The sequence below is a fragment of the Pteropus vampyrus genome, unplaced genomic scaffold, assembly GCF_000151845.1.
Source record: "Pteropus vampyrus isolate Shadow unplaced genomic scaffold, Pvam_2.0 Scaffold61, whole genome shotgun sequence".
Lineage (NCBI taxonomy): Eukaryota > Metazoa > Chordata > Mammalia > Chiroptera > Pteropodidae > Pteropus > Pteropus vampyrus.
In genome coordinates this window covers 682,426-704,148 of record NW_011888842.1, presented here as the reverse complement: position 1 = coordinate 704,148, position 21,723 = coordinate 682,426, and the positions used below count along the sequence as shown (strand labels likewise).

Here is a 21,723-nt window from a genome sequence, read left to right as displayed (position 1 = left end):
AGGGCTGTCAAGTCAACCACTTCCTTCCTGGGTGACTTGAGCCAGCTATCTAACCTCTGAGTTTTAGTTTTTGCATCTGCAAAATAAAGCTAACAGGGTTTTTACATGGATTTCAATCAACTAATGCTTGAAAAGCAATTAGCACAGTGCCTGGCCTATAACAGCTCTCAGGACACAGTTACCATCACGATTATTAATAAGGACAAACTGTTAAGAGCATCTTCAGCACCCAGTGGGCCCGGTGACGCCTCCTCCCAGTGTGCCTGCCATATAAGGGCCACCAGACACTGTATGACCTTAGGCCCTTCTCCTCAGCAGGAAACGTAAAACTAGATGATTCAATTGCCTCAACATTCATTTCCTTTATTTATTTAAGAAACATTTAAATAGAGTTCCCCATGTGCCAGGCACTGTTCTAACCTACTGGCTCCTCTCATCCTCAGCTAACAACGCTGTGAGGTGAGTTCTGGAATTATCTCCATTTTACGGATGAGGAAACTGAGGCAATGCGAAGCGAAATAACTCGTCCAAAGTCCAATGGGTACAAAAAAGTGGAATCAAGATTTGATGCAGGCATCCTGGCTCTCAGCGGTGATGCACCTAGACTGGGAGAGAGAAGTCTGCCCGCCTGCACGCACGGCAACCCCACGTCACTCACTCTTGACCTTCAGCGTCCAGAACAGAGTCAGAACCAAGGTGCTGATGCGTACGCAGGAAGATGGGAGGCTCCTCGCTTCTCTAGCTGCTGCTACCTCCACAGGAATATCTGAAGCTAGGGCCCCCCTGCTAAGGTCTGGCTCCCTCCTGGAAGGGGAACATGCCTACCCTATCCCAGCAACAAAAGGCTGAGTTCATAGAGGTCCCAGGACCAACAGGTCTGAGATGTTACCAGGCGACAGCTATGCCTGTGAGGAAGGAGACTATTCCTGCCAGCCAGCCAACAACAGGACGGACGTGCTGTGGGTGGGGAGCTCCCTGGCACCGAGGCGCAGGCTGGCCGACAGTCCGGCAAGAATGGGATGTGACAAAGTGAGATGGCAAGAGCACCGGGGTTTGAAGTGGAATCGTCCCAGGGCCTCCTCTCGGCACTGCCCCTCTTGAGTTGTGGGTTCCCCCACAAAGGACTTCACACACACACACACACTCATCCCCCCTATGAATCTCAGTCTTTACGCCCATACAATGGGTACACACAGCACCTACCCCTCGGTGCTGTGATGCAGAGACAAGGCAATGTCTGCAACATTTCCCCAGGGGAAATGTTCCGTAGGTATCTACGGTCTTGTGGGGGGGAGGGGAGTGAGCACAGGATGCAGGGGAAGGGTCTCACATGGTGCAGACTTTAGTACAGGGGCTATGGAGGTCGACCGACAGGAGTGCAAATTCCAACTCCATAACACTTCCCAGCCGGTGACCCTGAGCGAGCCCCTGACCCTCTCAGAGCCTGTTTCTACGTCATGAAGTGGGGACCCCCGCAACTACTCAAAAGGCCTGGTGAGGATCAACCGCAAACATGCAAATCCAGGACTTCGTCTACAGTGGCTCATAGAGAAGATCATGCTGGTAAAAACTGGTGACATTAAGTGGCTGAAATTCCCATTCCCTAGCTGAGCCCACACAGGTACTAAAGGCCAGCCAGTCCTGCTGGCCCTGAGGTTTACTAGGCACAGAGATGGTGTCCAGCCCTCACTGCCAACCCAGTAAGAATGCAGCCCACAGGTCTGGGGGTGGGTGGGGTGCCGGGCAGGCAGCTGAGGACTGTCCCTGGCCTGGCGCTTGCTGGTCCCACCCTGGCCTCCCTAAGCACAGGGCAGATATGCTGCCCGGACCAGCACAGGGGCCCACCGGAGTGGAGGTGTCTAACCTGCCACTGTTCCCACAGCTGAGGCCACGGGGAGGGGAAGGGAGGAGCCAGAATGGGCCCTGCCCAGAATACCCTCATCCCTCTTTCTTCACTGCCTTCGTTCTGAAGCTCAGCCTGCATCCTTTGAGCACTTGGCTATGCCATCTGAATAGCCTTAGCGTCCCTTCCTGCTCTCAGAGACCTCACAATTGTCATAATGTCCTAGTGGGTGAGAGCAGCTGTTGAGAGTCAGAAAGGCTGGGAGTCTGCACACCCTGTGACCTTGGGCAAGACTCCTCTGAGCCTCAGTTTCCTTGTCTGTTAAAGGGGAGCTATGATCGCTGCCAGGGCAGGGGTGGGAGAGGAGCCGGGGAGCGGGCACAGGGTGGATTTCCAGGGATGGCAGCCGCCATGATAAGGATGACGTCCCCACCTCTGGGAAGCTTTCTCTGCTCCCCTGAGATGGCGTTAAGCCCTCTCTCTGCATGGCCTTCTGCCTTGCGCAGGTGACGCTTACGCTGGGAGCCAGCCATCCTCTCGCCCACGGGCACAATGGCATATGACATCCATTCCCTTAAATGTACCACCCCTGAGCCCCTGCTGCGCCAAGGACACAGGCAACTACTCTTCCCTGGCTTCACGCTTTAGATTTACAAGCCCAAATGTTGCTTTTCTCGGATGCTTTGCATTTAATTAGGTGTCCTAATAACAATGGAATCGCAGAAGTACTTATATCACTTTGAATTAGTGGTGCAGCTCCTTCTAACTTCTTTAAGAATTTTTTTTTCATATATCATATTTTAAAATAGAGCTCATTATTTTAATTATATCCATTTAAATGTACAGTGGAGCCCTTGGATATTCTCAGCACGAATCATTAGGTATATTAGTGAAAAGCACTCGGAATCCATCTACATGCTGACACTCCACAATCTATTCTATTTGTGTCACTGTAAAATAGATTTATATATAGATAACTAGAAAATAGTTGCTCGAGATATGCTATGAATTTTATATTTAACCCGAGTCACACTTCAGCATAAAATCTAAAGTTGGGCACTAAAAGAATAAATCTCAGTGAGTACATACTGTCTGCGGTCGCTGGCTACTGCTCATGCCAGAATGCTGGGAGAGGAGCCAGGCCAAGTGGGTCCCGGCCCAAGGAATTCCCTAAGAGCTCTGGCCTTTCACTAAGGTAATGGTTCTCAAAGTGTGCTCCTTGAAGGCCTACTAGGGGTTCCACAGGAGTGGCCTCAAAGCACCCATGAGGCCTGAATAAGGAGGGTGGTGCTGAATAGGGCTTCAAAGATCCCTACACTTTGTCTTTGAGTTGCACAGCTTTGCTTTCAGCCTGATGTGTGTGTGTGTGTGTGTGTGTGTGTGTGTGTATATACACGTATAGCGCATATATACATGTATGCACATGTGTGTATATATACACATCTAAATAAATAAATTATATATAGAGGCTTCTTTCTCAATGTAGTGGGGTAAATGGTGCCCCCACCCCACCATGTCCTAGTCCCCAGAACCTTTGAATGAGACCTATATGGGCAAAGGCTCCTTGCAGATGTAATTAATTTGAGGATCCTGAGATGAGATGATCCTGGATTATCTGGGTGGGCCCTAAAGGCAATGAGAAATCCTTATAAAAGACACATGGGATATTTGGACAGACAGAAGAGGGCATGATACAGCAGAGGTGGCGACAGCAACATGATCAAAGAAGCAGACTAAAGTGATGTGGCCACAAGTCAAGGAATGCTGCAGCCACCCAAAGTGGGAAGAGGCAAAGAGAAGATTCTCCCCAGAACCCCCAGGAGTGTGACCCCGCCAACACCATGATTTTGGACTTCTGGCCTCTAGAACTATGAAAGAACAAACTTCTGTTGTTTTAAGCTACCCAGTTTGTGGTAACTTGTTACAACAGCTATGTGGAAACTAATATACTTTATGAGACTAAATTTGAAGAAACAGCTCCAAAGTGGTTAAGTTTGCAAACCACTGCCCTCCAATGCCCTCAGTTTTCTTCTGCTTCACACTAACTCATCCCTATTACTGCGCCTGGCCAGTCCAGTGTGCCTGCAGAGCCTGACAGGGGAGGTTTCAGAAGCAAATCTCTTCCTCTGGGTCTTACTAAACGGCTCTCCAAGTGCTCAGACCCACCCCGTCGCATCTGCTGCTATTAAAAGCCCTGTGGTGTCCGAAGCAGGCAACAGCCTCCTTCACGTCCACATCCTACTTTGTGCACAAGGCCTGGTGCACAGCTGGGACTCAACACAGAGTGAATGGCATGCCTGAGGTCACACAACTTTCAACTACAAGCTTGGTCTGGACATCATTCTTCCGACTTCCATCCTGGAGCCATTCCCACTAAACCCTGCTGCTTGAGACAATGCACCCAAATAACGAATCAGTGGCTCTGAGGCCCAAAGACAAATGCCATTTCTGGCCATGTTGGAGGAAGAGTCCTAATGACGCTAGGTGCCCAGGAGTCAGAAAACTCCACCTGCACTTCAAGATTCAGCCTGAGAACCACATCGCCCCCTCCAAAGGCTACTGCTTATTTACGCTGGCTCTTTAGCCACCTGAAACAATGGGAAGGGTAGGGAAAAATCTCTAATCAAGGTATGTAATAATGACTTGGTTAACTCCCTCTAGAACAAAACTTCCATTAAAAGACTTTACTCATTAGGAATGAGGGTTAACGGGCCTCAAGTTGAGCTTAAGTACACTCTCGGGCCTCAAGTTGAGCTTAAGTACACTCATGGATGCATGGGGTGTGAAATATATTAAGGCACACCCAGCCATGACTTCAGGGGCCATGCTTACCCTGCTATAGAGAGAGACTGATCACTGACCAAGTCCTCCAGCTCTACGCATCTGCCCATCTAGTGATGATCTGAGTCAAATGAGTCTCATTTATTCGAAGACGTAGGCGGGCCCCTGCCTGGCAATGCTCCCTAAGCCTAACGAGGTTGTTGCCATCTCAATGCTCCTCCACCCAACCATCCCTTCTGGTCCTCACTGAACTCGTCCAGCATCAGCATGTTTTGATAAGGTCCTCTCTCCCTTCCATCCAACTCTCTCCCCACTCTGCTCTGTGCTTGCCAGTGGGCCTTCCACCTTGTGGACACTCCCCTACCTTCTGCTGATTTCTCTTCACCCCCCTTATCTGTCGATATGACCCAAAGATCAGTTCCAGAACCTCTTCTATTTTTATCCACACTCGCTTCCTAAGTGATCTCGCCCAGATTCATAATTTTAAATATTAACTATGTGAAGCTGAATCCCAAACTCCATCTCCAGCATGGATCTGTCCCCTGAACTCCAAACCTATACCAACAGCTGCCTGCCTGACACAACCACTGGGATGCTTAACAGGCACCCATTTGTACCAGGCCCGAACTGAGCCACTACCATGCCCCTTTTCTCCCAAGTCAAGAAACAGCTTCTGACTCCTACCCCAGTGCTCTTCCCACTAAACCCTGCAGTCCAAGATGCCACAATCAAATACCTACAGTCTTCTCCATTTCAGTTAGGTAGCAATTCCATCCCTCCAGCTCCTCAGGCCCAGACCCTGGAATTATCCTTGTCTTGAATCTACCAGCAATCCTGTAAATTCCACCTTCGAAATACATCCAGAACCTGACCGCATCTTACCACTCAACAGCCACCACTCTCATCCAAGCTGCCTTTCTTTCTTGTCCTGTAATAACCTCATAGCCAATCTTTCTGCTCCATCCTTTGCCCAACACACCCAGAAATCAATGTTCAACACAGCAGCCAAAAGCGACCCTATTAAAATAAGCCAGGTCATGTCACTCTTGAGCTCTAAATCCACTCATGGTTCTGCATCTCACCCAGAGTAACAGCCACAGTCCTCACCCGACCCTCACGGCTCCCCATAACACACCCCCTGCAGCCGTTGGCCTCGTCTGCTAACACTTCCCCTCTCATTCCTCCTCCTCACTGGCCACGCCAGTCTCCATGCTGCTCCTCGAGCAGGCCGGCAAGCTCCTGCCTTGGGCCTTTGTACTTGCTCTTTCCTCTGCCTGGAATACTCTTCCCCTTCCCAGATTCCTCCATGGCAAGTTCTCCACTCCTTCTGGTCTTCATTCGAACATTCCAGGGCTAGTGGAGACATCCTGGCTGTCTGATCCAAGGCCTCCAACATTCCATATCCCCCTTTCCTACCTTATGCATTCTGCTCAGCATTTACCTTACGTTTAACTGACATGCCTGTTCTTTCTCATCCTCTTTAACTATCTCCCCAACTAGACCATGAGCCACAAGAGGATGGAGACTTTGTCTCATCGGTTCACTGTCTCATCTCAGCACCGACAGCAGTGCCTGGCATGTGGGAGGTGATCAATACGCACCTGTTCAATTTAAGGATATAAGGCACGAGGCCTGGAAAGGTCAATGCCAGTGCAGCCTTCTAGACTTCTCCCCACATCCTCTCCCACCCCCCCAAAACAGCTGATGGTTTAATTGCTTTACGTGACATTCAGAACTGAAGACAGCAACATCCCATCCATCCACTGTGCCCTCAGTGTAACGTGGGCTGGACACGTTTCACCGGGGTCAACTTACTGAATAAGTGATGCTTATTCCTAAGTATCAAAGTCTTATCCTTTATCTTTTCCAATGGAAATTTCCTCAAATGTAACATACTCTATTCCCTGAAATGCCAAAACAGAGTAGCCTGGTAATGCTCTGGCACCAGCTTTTTTTTCCCTCCAGGGGTATTGAGATACTATCGACATGTAACACATGTACGTTTAAGGTATATCAGGTGATGATTTGATACTGTGAAATCACACCAACTCTTGAGGATTTGGGGTTGCGGTTTTATCAGAAATTGGCAGACTTGGGCCTTCAGGGCATGAGTAGGGTGCTGAGGTCTCAGGGAGCCTGCAGTCTCACACCAGTGGTTCTGGGAATGTCCCCCCTGCTTCCAATGGGCTCCTGCTCCAAGTCTGCCCCTTAATTCCACACGGTCCGGGAGACATCCAGGAGGCAAGAGCACCACTTTCTGTAGTAGCCCTCTCCATGCCTGGCCTCTGGCAGGCTGTCAGCTACGGACTGCTGAAGGACACAAATAGAAAACGACCGGATGAAAGCAGGATGAAGGAGGTGCTAGTGGTGATGACGGCAATGATTCGAATGACACAAATAAGAGGGTGAGTGAAGGCAAGGGCAGCTACGGCGTACTGTGCGGCTGTGACGTCCCTGACGTGGCGCTTCATGCCGCATTCATACATCCTCTCATTGTTCTTCACGACGCTTTATATGGTATATGGTAGGTAGTTTTTTTTTTTTTTTTTTTTTCTTCACGACGCTTTATATGGTATATGGTAGGTAGTTTTTTTTTTTTTTTTTTTACAGGTAAGAAAGTCAAAGTTCAGAGAACCAGAGTGACTTTTCCATGGTCACAAAACTTTCTAGTGACAGAAGTGGGATTCAGCCAGGTCTGCCCGAGTCCAGGCCTAGGCCTTTAAGCTTTTAATTACTTAGATGGTTTCTCTCTTGAAGAGAAAATAATAAAAACACTTGTTGAATGAATGAACAAATAAATGACTAATTAACCAGCAGCTCCAAGAGATGAGGAATATATTCTTTTGTCTCCTACCGTACCCTTAGTATCCTGACAAAATGGGGCACGTCCTAGATGCTTAAAACAGTAGCGTGAAAGTGCACAAAAATAAAGAAATGAGGGGATCCATCTCTGCCACAGAGAAAAGTGCTCGGGCTTCGTGTTCACTGCTGACCTCCAACTCTCCTTGACGTGTTCTAAAATGGCTGCTATGCTCACACATGTCCTTTGGATAGAAATGTTTTTAGCTACAAGGGCAGAAATCATAATGGGGATAAAGGTCACAGCTTCCACTAGTCCGGAAGGGCCAACAGAGAAGACCTACAGCAAAACCCTCATTTCCACAAACCCCGGTAACAAGGCCTTGCATCTGTATTTACTATTCCACCCGTGTTTCAAATCTCCACGCCATCACCCAGGCTTTAATAACCCTCAGAATTATCTGCACTTCCATTTCTGTCATGTATCACTGATACATTTTAATAAATAGTCAAGTAGAAAAGATTAGATTAATAGATTAAAACTATTAACCTATTAAACAACTCTTAACAGTCTAGAAATTCAAAATAACCTACAATGCATAAATATATCATTAGTTTGAGGTAATTCTTAAGCACTTAATTTTCATCAATGTATGGTGTCAGTCAGCCACAACACTGGGTAATACTGCAGCTCAGAAAGACAGCATGAAGATTTAAACATTAAGAGTTAATTCCCTGGTTTAGGCCTAAAATAGAAAAAAGCAGGAGTCTTGAGCAACACCATCAAGTCACAAACTCCGACATTTGGCATGTGGGGCCCTCTGGGTAAAGCTGGGAACTTTTTTCATGGGTGTCATGGCATGTGGAAGGCTGGCCCAGGTCACTGAAAAGAATTACTGCTAACAGCATTTAAACAAACGCACAGGCTTTGTCTTCCAACAGGTCTGGCAATGATGCAATTTGGATCCGTTAGCAATGCACACGGCTGTCTGAAGGCCCACCTCGCCGTGTCCCCCTCACATAATTGTCGGGACACTGCAGACTCAGGAATTCTCGCCCAGATATGATCCCCTTGCTGGAAAAGGAGACCACAGCGGGTCGTGCCCACTGTCGGGCTTCTTCCTGGGTATCCACTGGTCTGAAGCAGACCCCACAAGGCAGGTAACTCAGCCCATGAAGAGTGAGGCAGATCCTAAGCTGGTCCTCATGCTGGATGATGTATACACAGAGAATAAATACACTCCGTCTGCCAGCAACGTTATTTCCTGCCAAGGCTGTGACTTACTTAGCTACTGCCCCTTTCTCTCATAATTCCTCTGGCCACTTTCCCCTTGGAACGAAAGGTCCTTCCCAACAGGACCACTTCCCTCCAACATCCTGAGCACACTGATAACTGATGCCCACAGCTGCCCAGCTGCCACCCCTCCAGTGTACTCCCCACGTCCTGCCATTACATCCAGCCTCCTCCCTTCCACACTCCACCCGCCAGGCCTTGAGGCCAGCTGATAACAGAGACTGAAGTTTGTAAACACAGCTAGCTCTGTCCACACACTCTGTGGTAAGGATCTAGGCTTGGTCCCTCACTTCCCAGGGGCAAGCTACCCTCAGATATACATACGAAACTCCTAACTATATGGTTCAGGCCTCCCAAGGTGTTGGGATGTTGTCAAGCTTCCTAACCTACTCTTCCACTGCCCTCTCCTCGTGTATAAGCCAGGGATGCTGACATTAACTGCTAAGGGTTGTATAGAAGATTAAAGCACAGAGATGTACACAGGCGCCCACCATGACACCCCGCACACAGTGAGGCTCCATAAATGTTAGTTCTTTTCTCTCGTCCTTACCAAGCACATGCCAGACAAAATGTGAAAAGTTTGGTCAAACTGACAAAGATGAGCTCTTAGGCCATGGATGGAATACTCATAAATGAATGTAGAAGGGGAATTTTTAGGCTCTATGGAAACAAAAGGAGTGGAGGACATGGCACCCGTCCATGCAGCAGCAATTAAGAAGAGAGCTGAGGACACACAATGCAGCCAAGTTCACCGTAGGACGGGAAGGTGGGAGTGATCAAGGAGCTGGGTTTGGAGAGCACCGACATTCTTAACCATCACGTGTGGCATGGGACCTGGAGCAAGCTGAGGCTGAGGACTTTTCTCTTCAGCTGATGAAGCCAGACAGATGATGAGGTTGTAGAAATTTCTGGAGTTGCTTCCTTAAATCAAGGGCCTTTGTCATTAGGGGCCTGAAGAAGCAACCAGGTAGAATCACTCTAGTTACCATTCACAAGAGTGCACTTCTTCAGGACAAGGCAAGACTTCTAAATGCTCTGAACTGATAATTGCAGCTTCACAAGGACTTTAATAATTTGCTCAAGGAGCACAAGTGGGAGGCTCGTGCTGGGTGGGTGGACTGAGCAGAGGCTCCCTAGGGTCCTCAGCCACTTCACTCTGCTGGACCACCCCAAGCTTGAGAACCACAGTGCCACTCGGCAAAAATGATTCATCGATTTTCATGTGCATAAGAACGTTTGCATTTCTGTGGCTATCTCCACAGGGCAAACCTAACAATCTTGTCTGACTTTTCAAGAATCTGCCCTATTTGCAGAGTTTCAGTTTAAGGGTAACTGATTAAGCAGAGAGTGAACTCTGCCTACCAAAATACACTTTCAAGGTCAGCCTGGAATTTATGATTTTTGTGTTTCAACTTCACCCAAAGTTTGGTAGGGCGAGAAACAGAAGAAGCTCTGATAACAGGAGCATAAACTTAGAATCAAGATGTAAGATGCAGCCTGACTAAAATACACCCAGAGTTCTCAAATAATTCACTCTGTTAATACCATACTGCTCGCTCACTGACTAGCATCCAGCCTACTGTTACTATGAATTTTTGAGCAAGTGAAGTTAATTTGTTTAGGACTACTTTTAATTTACTGCTGAAATCCAAAATGCTAAACAAGAATATATTATTCAAAAAATAATTATGCAACTGCACAAATGTGGTTATCAAATTAAACAGTCCACCAGTGAAAAATGTTGGCTTAAAGGACAAGACTCAGCATGTCCCAAAGCCATTTGACTATTTAGGTGATGTTAGATAACTCTTTCTCAATTCCCTCCCTGGAAGAGGGATGCCAATCACTGTCTCAGGGGCCGCTGGGAGGATCAAATGAGACATGTGTAAACTGCCATGACACCGTGGCTAGATTGTGGTAAGCCCTCAACAAATACAAGCTCCATCCCCAACCTCATCCCTACCTCTAGTCCTCGCTCTGAGATCTAGGTGCTGCAAGGACTCAGTGCCACCCCACTGTTACCCCCTCCTAGGAATGGAACCCAGCATGGTGGTGATGTGGTGATAGAAACAAGCATTTATTGAACCCCTACTATAGGCCAGGCATTGTGCTAAGGGTATACATAATATATTTTTTTAATTTATTTATTTTAATTAGTTTCAAGTATACAGTACATTGGTTAGACATCTATATAGTCTGTAGAACGATACCATTGCTTCTCCCCTCCTCTATGTCCGTCGCCAAATTGTCCACTATATTTGTGAGTCTGTTTTTGATTAGTTTGTTCTTTTTATTCCTTAGATTCTGCATACAAGTGAAATCATATAATGTTTATCTTTCTCTGTCTGACTTAAATACCTTCTAGGTCCATCGAAGCAATATCTTTTTCCATCCCCTTCCTTTTAGTCTGTGTGTGTCTTTTAATCTGAAGTAAGTCTCTTGTAGGTAGCATATGGAGCGTGATAAAGACCCAGGATCTATAACCAAGAATACCTTATCCAGCAAAGCTATCATTTAGAGCTGAAGGACAGATAAAGAGCTTTCCAGACAAAAATAAGATAAAGGAATTTATCACCACCAACCCAGTATTACAGGAAATGTTGGAGGGACTTCTTTAAGAAGAAAAAACATGTATCAAGAACAGGAATAAAGAATGGTAAAACTACATTCCTAGCAATAAATACCTCAAATGGAAAAGAATTAAGTGCTCCAACTAAAAGATAGAGTAGCTGAATGAATAAGAAAACAAGATTCCTACATAATATTCTTATACTTAATAATATTATTATTAAAAGTACTAATATTATCACTGACAACACTATGAGGGAAGTACTAATACAGTCCTCATTTCACAGATGAGGAAACTGAGATCAGGCAACCAGTCCAAGGTCACATAGCCAGGCGGTGGAGAGTACCAGGATCCGAACCTGGGCACTCCGGGCTCTTGAACACTGTGCTAAACCGCTCAGCCCTTCGTGGGGCTTGAGAGAGGGTGAAGGTGATGCCCGACAAACTGGGCATGGAGAGCAGGAGCCACAGGAGTTACTGGTCCACTCCGGGGCTATTCCTGGACCGAGCAGGAGGCTATGCACTTTGGATCAGGACTCACACAATGCTTTGCTGAACGGGATTCCTTAGGCCTGGAAAAAACAATGGCCTTTCGGAAACTCATTTCCAAGCCGACATTCTAAAATCCTGCCTGTCCTGAACCTTAGGCAACACTTCTTTTAACATCTTGCCTCCTACAATTTATTCTCCTCCTGACAGCCAGAACGATCCTCTTAAAAACCCAAGCATATCATGCCACTCCTCTGCTCAAAATCCCCAGTTGGTTCCCCGTGCCTCACACAGGGTAAAGGCCAAAGTCCCACAAACAGACTCCAAGGCCCTCCACAGCCACATCGGTCTCCCAGTTGTTGCTCCAACACTCCTGCCCGGGGCCTTGGCACCTGCTATTCTCTCTGCCTGGAATGTGCTTCCCTCACAACTGCTCGGCTCAGTCCCTCATTTCCTTCAGATTCTTGTTCGAATGTCACCTTCTCGGTGATGCCATACTCCCTCTGGCCCTATAATCTCCTTCTCCCTGCTTTCCCTCCATAGTACTTTTTACCACGTGACATACCATATGTTTTACGTATTTATTAAGTCTCCCCCACTCCCACTAGAATATCAGCTCCACAACACCCGGCATTCTGTCTGCTTTGTTCACCACTGTATTTCCAGCACTAGGTCAGACTCTGGCCCTTAGTAGGTGCACAGTAAGCATTTGTGGAATGAATGAATGAGACCTGGTTTTTATCCTTTCCCCTACCCCGAAAATCTCCATGATCCTGATCACTTGTTAGGTAACTGGTACACACAATGAACAAATGAATCCCTTAACCTCTTCTATCTCTGGTTTCCTTATCTCCAAAATCAGAGGGTTGGACTAGATTATCTAGAGTCCATCTAGCTCTGAAACCTTCAATTAAAAAAAAAAAGGCATAATTCTTCATTACAGCAAGTCTGGAGCTTCATTTACTCAATTATAAAAACTGCATTTCCTTTAGACCATTCCACAGTTAAGGCACCACAGCCCCTGTGCCTCTTAGAACTGAGGTTTGGCTGCAGCTGTGCTACGTGATTTGTAACCCGCACACCAGGTCAATACTAACCTCAAGTGCTAGGATCACTGGTCTTGTAAAATCGACCCAGGTTGGGTTACAGGGAAGTAAACCAAACCACATTCGGCTGTCTCTTAGGATCAGAAATACCACCTCTCCTTGTCCCCCTCAATTTAACACTAATTCCTTAGCAGCCCATGCTGTTGGTTTTGGGGTTTAGCCAGAGGCCCTCTGGAGAAGTAACAAAATTAGGTGTTCTGGGCCAAAAGGAAGGCGCTGGGACGAAAGCAGACCCTGGTGTGTAATACAGAGCGGCCAGGAGCTGGGAATGGAGGCCCACTCAGCAGGGTGTGGGTCCTTCGAGGTCATTCCTGACCAGGGCCATCTAGCCTCTCACTTCAAGGAACCTCAGGCCTTTGTGCTCCATCTGACACAGGGACTAAATGAGTCTACTTACTGCTTTATAAAGTATCTATGAGTCTATACTCCATATAGCCAATCTAACAGAAGGCCAGGGTCAAATTCACCAGTGGTGTCAGCGAAGGCCTAAGCTGATGTTCTCTTGCTGTTTAATGCATACCTCACTTCTCAGACTGAGTGTTGGGTCACTATGCAATAATAATATTGCTTTGGTCTTTCAAAGAAGCTCTATTAGCTTTAATGACAGAATCAATATAAACTTGTGAGCTCCTTCAGAGTCCTTGCCTTCTTGACAAGCCCTCAGCCTATGGCACAGCCCATGGCCCCTAAAAGGCTCCTCTAACATCAATTCACTGATCACTTCATACCAAGAAGTGGGAAGGCACGGTGGTTAAGCATAAGTATGAAGGACATGGTTCCACAGTGTAGTGGTTAGCACATCTGCTTTACATGCAGAAGGTCCTGGATTCATGCACCAGTGGAGCCACGGTCCATGGTCTACGGCCATGCCACCCTGAATAAGCCCGATGTCTGATCTCGGACGCTAAGCAGGGTTGGGCCTGGTTAGTATTTGGATGGGAGACCACCTAGGAAGACCAGGTGCTGTAGGCATAAATAATTTAAAAAAAAAAAAAAAAAAGCACAAGTATGAGAGAAGGCAAACCTGGGTGGGCATTCTGGCTGTACTGCTCACTTCCAACTGGGCAGGCTGAGCCCTGTAAACCTCTGTGCCTCAGCTTCCTCATCTGCAAAGTGGGAATAATAAGAGCACCTCCCTCTTAGGGTTGTTATAAAGCGTACGCAAATTAATAGTAAGTTAATATATGTAAACCACTTAGCCCAGATCTCAACACTTGACCACTGACTCACGTTAGTCATTATTAGAAATTTCTTCTTTGTACCTCAAGTCACACACGACTCTAAGGTTTGGACTGGTCCTTCCTGGTATATATTCTGGCACCGTGGTAACATCATTGAGTATATGCAAGCCTAGGCTAGTCAGAAAGGTCAAACAGATGGCACACACGCCAGCCACCCACTCTCCTGACTGGGGCAGGCATCTCTAATCTATCTCAGCACTTTTCTCCCTCTCCATGCAGCCATGCGCTGATAAGACTCAATAAAGAATTAAGACTAGAGGGAAGCCTGCCTGTTATCCTCTATCAACAGGCAGATATGCTGGTGTGGGAGAGATTCACACCAGAGGGCAAGGACCACATGTGTATGAGAGTCATGAGAAACAAGTAGAGCTTTGTCTCTTTGTTCACTGCTGTAGACCTAGCATCAGTAGACACTCAAATGTTCATTGGATGAATAAATTAACAACAAATCCATCTGAGTCCATAGCACAGAGCACTGGCAGGTGCTCAAAGAAATGTGGGAGGACAGTGGGAGAGAGGCTGCCTAGACCTCCACTTGAGCACAGTATTGCTGAGTAGGGAAAGCTCCTGGCTTAGGCAGGTTCAAGGCTTGACACAGCCATTCACTCATCACATACCCTGAGTAGGGCCTATCCTCCCTATGTGTACAACGTGAGGGAGGGGCTAGACAAGCCCAAGGCCCCTTCCAGTCCTGACATTCTCATACAAGAAGCACTTCCAAGCATCACTAGTTTAAGGATTTCCGCTGTCCCACAAACCACAGCTTCTTGCCAAATCCCACTTCCAGGGTCTCGGAGGAGAAACACAAGGCACTGGGCAGCTGCTGTCCATGACATGGGTCACCACGTGCATTCACCACGTGCATTCACAGTCCCAAGCCGGCCATCCGCCACTCCATTCCAGCCCATACTCCTAATCCCTACATCATCCCCATACCTTCTTCCATCTCATTCTGAGTATCCAGCTCATAAACACCTACTGAACACCTGCGACAGGCCAGTCCCCAGCAGTGAACAAGACAAACATAAGCCCTGCCTACAGAGCTAGCACTAGAAAGGCAGAGAAAAATACATAAATAAGTAAAATAATAAAAAAGCATAAACAGGGCACAGGCCCTTGAAGAAGGGGGTCAAGGAAGGCTTCTCGGGGGGAGAAGGAATAGCACTAATAACGAGAAGATCGGAGAAAAGGACACTCCAGGCAAAGGAACAGCAGTTGCAAAGGCTCTGAGGCCAGGGCCAGCAAACCATGGCCACTTGCATATTCACGTATTATCTCTGGCACTTTTGCATTACACTGGCTGAGGTGAGAAGTTGCCACAGAGACTATGGCCCTCGAAGCGTAAAATATTTACTGTCTGACCCTTTACAGGTAAAGGTGGCTGACCCCGGGCTTAGAGTATTCGATAAATATAGAGAAGGTCAGGGTAGCTAAAACAGACTGAGCAAGGGGGAGACTGACATACGAGGAGATTGGGGAGGTGGGTGGGAGCCACTCTCTGCTGGGTTCATGTGGGTCACAATGACTTCCAGCCTGGTGTCAACTGCCTCTGTTCTATCTGCCTCCACTCCACCCTGCAAACAGATGCCAGGGTGATCTCCCCAAAACACAGTCAGACATGTTACTTTTCTGCTCAAAGAACTTTAACAGCTCCTGTGGTTTCCCAAAGTGTGTTCCAAAGAACACTCAGTCCATAAGATGCACTTTAATAAAAGGGTTCCACAGTTAAGTAAGTTTGAGAAACATGGCATTTCCTCTCTCTCTCTCTCTCTCCGATGTTCTTAAGTACACCTATTAGCACATGAAAGGCTCTGAAAAGTTCCACAGCAAAGAAATTTGTTCGTTTTGTTTAATGCATGTCTAGATTTATTTGACCACAGAACCTCTTTTTTCCACAAAAATCTATTAATGTTTTAAAGAAATAGTGTTCATGCGCTAAAGAGCAAACCCTTAGTTTGGCATTCACAATCTGACTCTAATTCCAGTAGGCAATCCTAGAGCCTGTTCCAGATTTCATGTGTATGGCCTGGGAAGTCATCTCTCTTATCAGCCCCTAGCCTTCTTCTTGCCTTCAGTGTCCCCAAATAAGAATCATGTGGCCACTTCAGCTCTGCTCCATTCAAGGGAACAGCAGCAGCCACCACACTAATGTTTACCAAGTATCTGCCTGTGCCACTGTGGTGGGTGTCCACTGCATGGGCCTGTCCCGCATCTCTTCCCACATTCTTTGGTAATGACAGTCCACCTTTCCTTTGCGGACAGTCCCTCCTCCCTACCCTGCCAGCTCCAAGGGCAAGGATGCATCCCTGGTCTGGTCTGGCAGAGTACTCTGTCCCCCTGCCTTGGAGTGGCTGGGTCAGCAGGATGAGTACAAGACCCAAAGCGGACCAATGCATTCCAGTCTAGGACGAGACTAGCTGCCCCGGAGTCCACAACGTAGCAGCTGAGATGGGGTAGCTCAGGTTTTTCTGCCCAGCCTTATGCTTCACCCCTAAGTTCTCCACAACTTGGGCCAGTTCCCTGCAACTCAATGGCCAGTTCAGGACTGAGTCATCCTTGGTTCCAATCACAGGTGCCCACTTTGGATAACAAGAGGGCTGGAAAGTGCCACCTACTACTGCCCCAGGAAGTATGACACTTCTCAGCAAAGGGAGCTGGCCTAGACCATCCATCCTTTCAGGTGGAAGGGAAGCACCAGGGAGAGGTGGCTGTTAGTGGTGAGACCAGGGCAGGGGGAGCATACCTGCTCGCCGTGCTTTTCCTTCCAGCTGCACTGGCTCCGTCAGCCTGCAAAAGAAACCCAAAATACCTACATCAGCCAAGGGTGATGACACAGATTCTACCCACTGCCATCCCACCAAGTTCCCGCTCAATATCGGCCTTCAGACACAGGGGTGAACTGGTCACAGTAACCCTGCTCCATTTCTCCAGGCTGGAAAAATCTGCCCCCAGCGGTAAGAGGAAGTCAGCACACCTCCAACTCAAGTCTGCTTGGCCCTTTAAATACAACTGAGCACCCATTGCCAACACAAACCCAGCAACCACAGAGCCCTGGGGACTCAGGGAAAAGTAAGTAACCAGCTAAATCTGAGATTGAATTGCACCATTTTTATTTTCAGCTGGGATTTCCAATAAAACAGTAGCCGCAGATTTATTCCTACCAACCGGAGTGGGAAAATCCTATTATGTTAAAATATTCTGTCTCCCAACGCTCCAAGCAGGGGGGAGGCAAGAGAGTGCTGGTTCTTAATCTCTTTTATTTGGGGGTGGGGGATGAGGAGATAAGGCTGACCAAATGAAATTTTCAGAAATCATAAAATTCTGGTTTGGATACAGAGACTGAGGCCCTGGGCGAGGAGGGAGCTGCCTGAAGTCTCATGAGAACTGAATGACAAATACCTGGGCATCCTGACTCCCAGGCCAGTGCGGAGGAACCTCGATGCGGAGGCTGCAGACATAGGGAGAACACCCAGGTTCTCCACCACCTACGAAGATGCATTCCCTAGCTTTGTCAAAACATTTATAATAATAGTTCAAATACTGCAGGTTCAAAACTGGCACACGTGTGTTCCCAAATTCAGAATCCTTTCAATTTTAGAAAGGTAACATGGTGCACTCTAAATGCGAAAACAACCCTGGCAGGGTCTGCGGAGCCCCAAGTACTCAAGCTCACTGATATTTGTATAGTGAAACTTATTGCAGCCAGCCCTGTGTGGGATAAATGAAGACGGCAACTAGTCACTTCTCGCTTCAGGTCAAGTTCTGCCATCTCGTCAGATCCCAAAAATCTTTTTGTTTTCAAGCTTTTCAAATTTCAAGATTGTGTCTGAGGGGCTGGGAACCTAAAATAAACACAGAGGCAGCTACCTTTTAATGAGTACTTTCGGGAAGTTGCAAACTGGCAAAACCATATGGCAGACTTCTATCCAAAGAATAAATATATAAAAATGAAGGGATTTCACCTCCAAAAAAGGGCCACATCTCAGCTTCTCTTAAAAACAAACAAACAAACAAACAAACAACAACAAAAAAAAAAACAGATAATCCAGGAAGACACAGTCCCACAGGGCCACAGTCTGCTAGATATACTTGGTTCTCCAGTCCCCACCTCTCTCTCTTGCCTTACACCCAATCCTCCAGTCTGGCCCCTGTGGGCATCCAGACTCACTCCCCCTGACAAATTTCCCAGCAGGTACTAATGCATGAACACCAGATGCCTCTTATTCAATCCTCTCGATAGCGCCCCCAACACACATACGCAATAGTCCCATTTTATAGGCACAGAGGGACAAAGAATTTAAGTCATTTCTCCAACATCCCACAGCTACAACTACAGGTCTGGATCACTCTAGGCCCATCTTTCTCAGCTCCGTAATATTTTATCTCCTGCCAACTTTCAGGAGAGCCAACTGGGAAATGGGGTGAGCCCATGCAGCCCCATTTCCCACACGAGAGAAATGCAAAGGTGAAGGACAAATAGGGAGGGAGAAATGTGAGGCCTGGGCGGGAGAAATGAATGCGAATGCCGGTGTATCACTTCAATGGGAGAAACAAAGCAGAAAATGGTTTGCATATCGTTTCACTGGGAGCAAGGACAGGATCGATTCTAGCCTTTTTCTGACACCCTGCATTCCCCAAATCCTGTCTGTAAAGCAAACGGGAGGACACTGTTTTAATGTCCATACCATAAGAGGCAGGAGTGGTAGGAGGTGGAAACTCTGCCTCGGAGAGCTTAAAAAAAATTGTAAAATCCCAAATGGCCTCTTGTCTTTCAGACTCAACTCTGGGCATGTATTTCTATCATTTCATACATATGTTTAATGTTGTCTTTTTTGTCCTTTTCCTTCATAATTTCACACAGAGTTGACCAGTTCAAATGCAGTGAACATGTAAGTGGGGAAAAGATTCAGTTTTCAGCCCACCTAATCTCTACCTATGTTCCCTCTTATGATATGGTTCCCTCTTATGATACTTGAGTTTCTTATCACTGGCAGCATCACTCATTTTTGTTTTCCACCCATTTTTATAAAATGAAGACAAAATGCTAAAAATGTTCAAGTCGTTGTCTAAACAAATCCTTCTGCAGGGACTAAGGTGGTGGCACTGGGAATATGGAACCACAGGAGAAAGGAGTGCCACCTCAGCAGGGTATGAAATGTCCATTTATCGGAAGATACAGGAAGCTGATAGACAATGGGCACAAGTAAGAGATGTCTAAGACAGAATGTGTCAATATCACGGCACCTGCCAATCATAACCCTTGGGCCTAGCTGAGTCCAGACCCACCATAAGAACAGGAGACAGCCTCTTGGGCCCTCCCAGCCCTAACTGAAGCCCACACTGCTGAAGGCATTGTAGAGACCCATAAGATGCCAAGCCGGCTTGGTCTGTGTCCTCACTAACGCATCATAGAGATCCTTACTGTTTGAATTCAGCTGGACCTCTGACATTGCCATTTTCCTAGGTCCGAACAGTCTATTATCAGAAAATTCATGTGATTCAATCTAAACCACAAATTCACCTTTACCCATTGTAATCTGACCTGATTATCAGTTTGAACCGAAATTTAAGAGCACAGGGTTTAGAGTCAGACGGCCTGAGTTTGAGTCCTGGTTCTGCCATTTTCTAGCTGTATAATCCTAGGCAAGTCATTTGTACTCACAAGGTCTCAGTTTTCTTGTCTGAAAAATGGCAATAAAGTAATCCTAGGACCTACTCATGGGACTAGCATGAGACTTAAACAAGACAACTGAAATACAGTAAAGCATGTAAAAGTACTTAGCATGGACTCAGCTATAGTAATGATGACCACTAAGAACCCTAGATACAGTTACCAAGGCCACCATGTATTGGGTCCAGAAAACTGAGGCACGGAAACACAGAGTGACTTGCGTAAGATTACACAGCAGATGAGTGAGTGGCAGAGCCAGCCTGGACTACACCAGAGGTCTTCCCAGCCTATCTCTGGCCTGATCTCAAAACCGTCCTACAAGTCAGCATCTCAAGAGCGTCCACCAGACCCCACAGCCCCTAGGCCTCACCCAAAGGGCTGGTTAGAATGACACTGAATACAGTGATGTAGGCAAAGTACTAAGTGCAAGCCAGGTATGTGCAGTGATTGCTTAAGTAATGGAAACTCTACTTTTGCTGCCGCCACTGGACCATGTACTCCTAGAAGACGCAGCTTCCTGCCATGGCTGTCTGGGTCGCACTTTGAACCTTGCACAAGCTCTTTCCTTTCCCTGGACCTGAGGTTCTCCATAGGTTAAAATAAGGACAGGAGGCAGAAGAGTTAAATCCAATCACCTTTGTCCTCTACTTTCATCTCTGTCATTCTATGTGCAATTGACCCAACCTTAACCAAACCCCTCTATGGCAAATTAAATATGATGGGAGAGAGTGGGCCCATGAGAGTCCTCCTGCTCACTCTTACCGAGGTGGAGGTAAAGGTATCTAACACCCCCAGCTCTCGGTCAGGGTACCTGCACCCCTTTCTCAGCCCCATCCATTCCTTACACAGCAGCTTCTCCCTAGGACCTGGGCAAGGCTATTTTTGGTTTCGTTCGACCCTCCTCTTCCCTCCCAAATGAATGTTAAGTTGTTCTTTTCCATTCTCTTATTAAGGATTTTCTTGGAAAGAAAATATTATTCCAAACCCAGAAATTTTATTTCTAAATTTGTGCAAATGTAAGTTGTAATACATTAGCTGCATTTCACATTTTGTGCAAATGGCAGAAACAGGCAATTCGTGTGCTATGGGATGGGGGCTGGCCAACGATTTCGATAAAATAAACCCTTTTTTAATTTAAATGCTAATGCACTGAATTAAAATTTAATAACTGAGGAAATTGAAAAGCCGAGCAGGAATATTGGAAATAAATCCAAGCAGAAACAGCTGAAATTAAAAATTCTAGAGAGTGGGAGGATAGCAGCTAAGCTGTCTTATATGATTACATTTTTTTTTTCAGAATGAAGCAAAAAAAAAAAAAAAAATCCTATCTCTCGCTGGCTCTAGGGCAGTAAATCCACAGTGCTGTGATTTATTGCTCAATTTTCCTGAGGGAAAAAGGCTTTCTTTCATGCTGAAATATTTCATAAATTTCAAGCCAGCATAAATTCTTAATTTAAAAGTTATGGAGGTCACATTTAGTGCACTGGTACGGTTCCAAAATCTTAAAGGAATAGCAGCAACCAAAAAAAAAAAAAAAAAGCAAAGAGGAGGGGTAGAATTTGCTTTTCTTTTTTTTCTTTTTCTTTTTTTTTTTTTTCATTTTGGTTTTAATTCACGACTTGAAATTTCATTATTAAAGATTCCTCCTAGATGGATGAAACCCAAGCACGTGGGGAACTGGTGTGTGTTTGGAAATCTGCTGCAAAAGATGAAGAGATAAAGATTTAATTCAATTATAAAAAGGCATTCTTTTTTTTAAGCCACTTGAGGAATTTCTGGTAAAAATTTCCTCCCTTCATTGCCCGGGAAGGGGTGAGGGTGGGGGAGGGTGGCCAATGTAATTGCTTCTCTTAGATCTCCAATCTTTTGTGCACACTGATATATTCATTTGTTATACAGCTGTTCAACGGCGGAAAGAATGCTGGGGCGCC

General features: G+C 46.5%; 1 protein-coding gene and 1 pseudogene across 22 annotated transcripts in view; one reads left to right on the top strand and one right to left on the bottom strand.

Annotated features, from left to right (window-relative positions):
• The window catches only part of ZNF618 (zinc finger protein 618), a 171,730-nt gene that overhangs the window by 62,160 nt on the left and 87,847 nt on the right, over nt 1-21,723 (bottom strand). For all 22 annotated transcript variants that reach the window (XM_011360920.1, XM_011360923.1, XM_011360921.1 and 19 more), the window contains exon 2: nt 16,865-16,908. In XM_011360920.1, the coding sequence (XP_011359222.1) occupies nt 16,865-16,908 (44 nt within the window). The remainder of the gene's footprint in view (nt 1-16,864; nt 16,909-21,723) is intronic.
• LOC111740328 lies at nt 13,737-13,852 on the top strand (annotated as a pseudogene).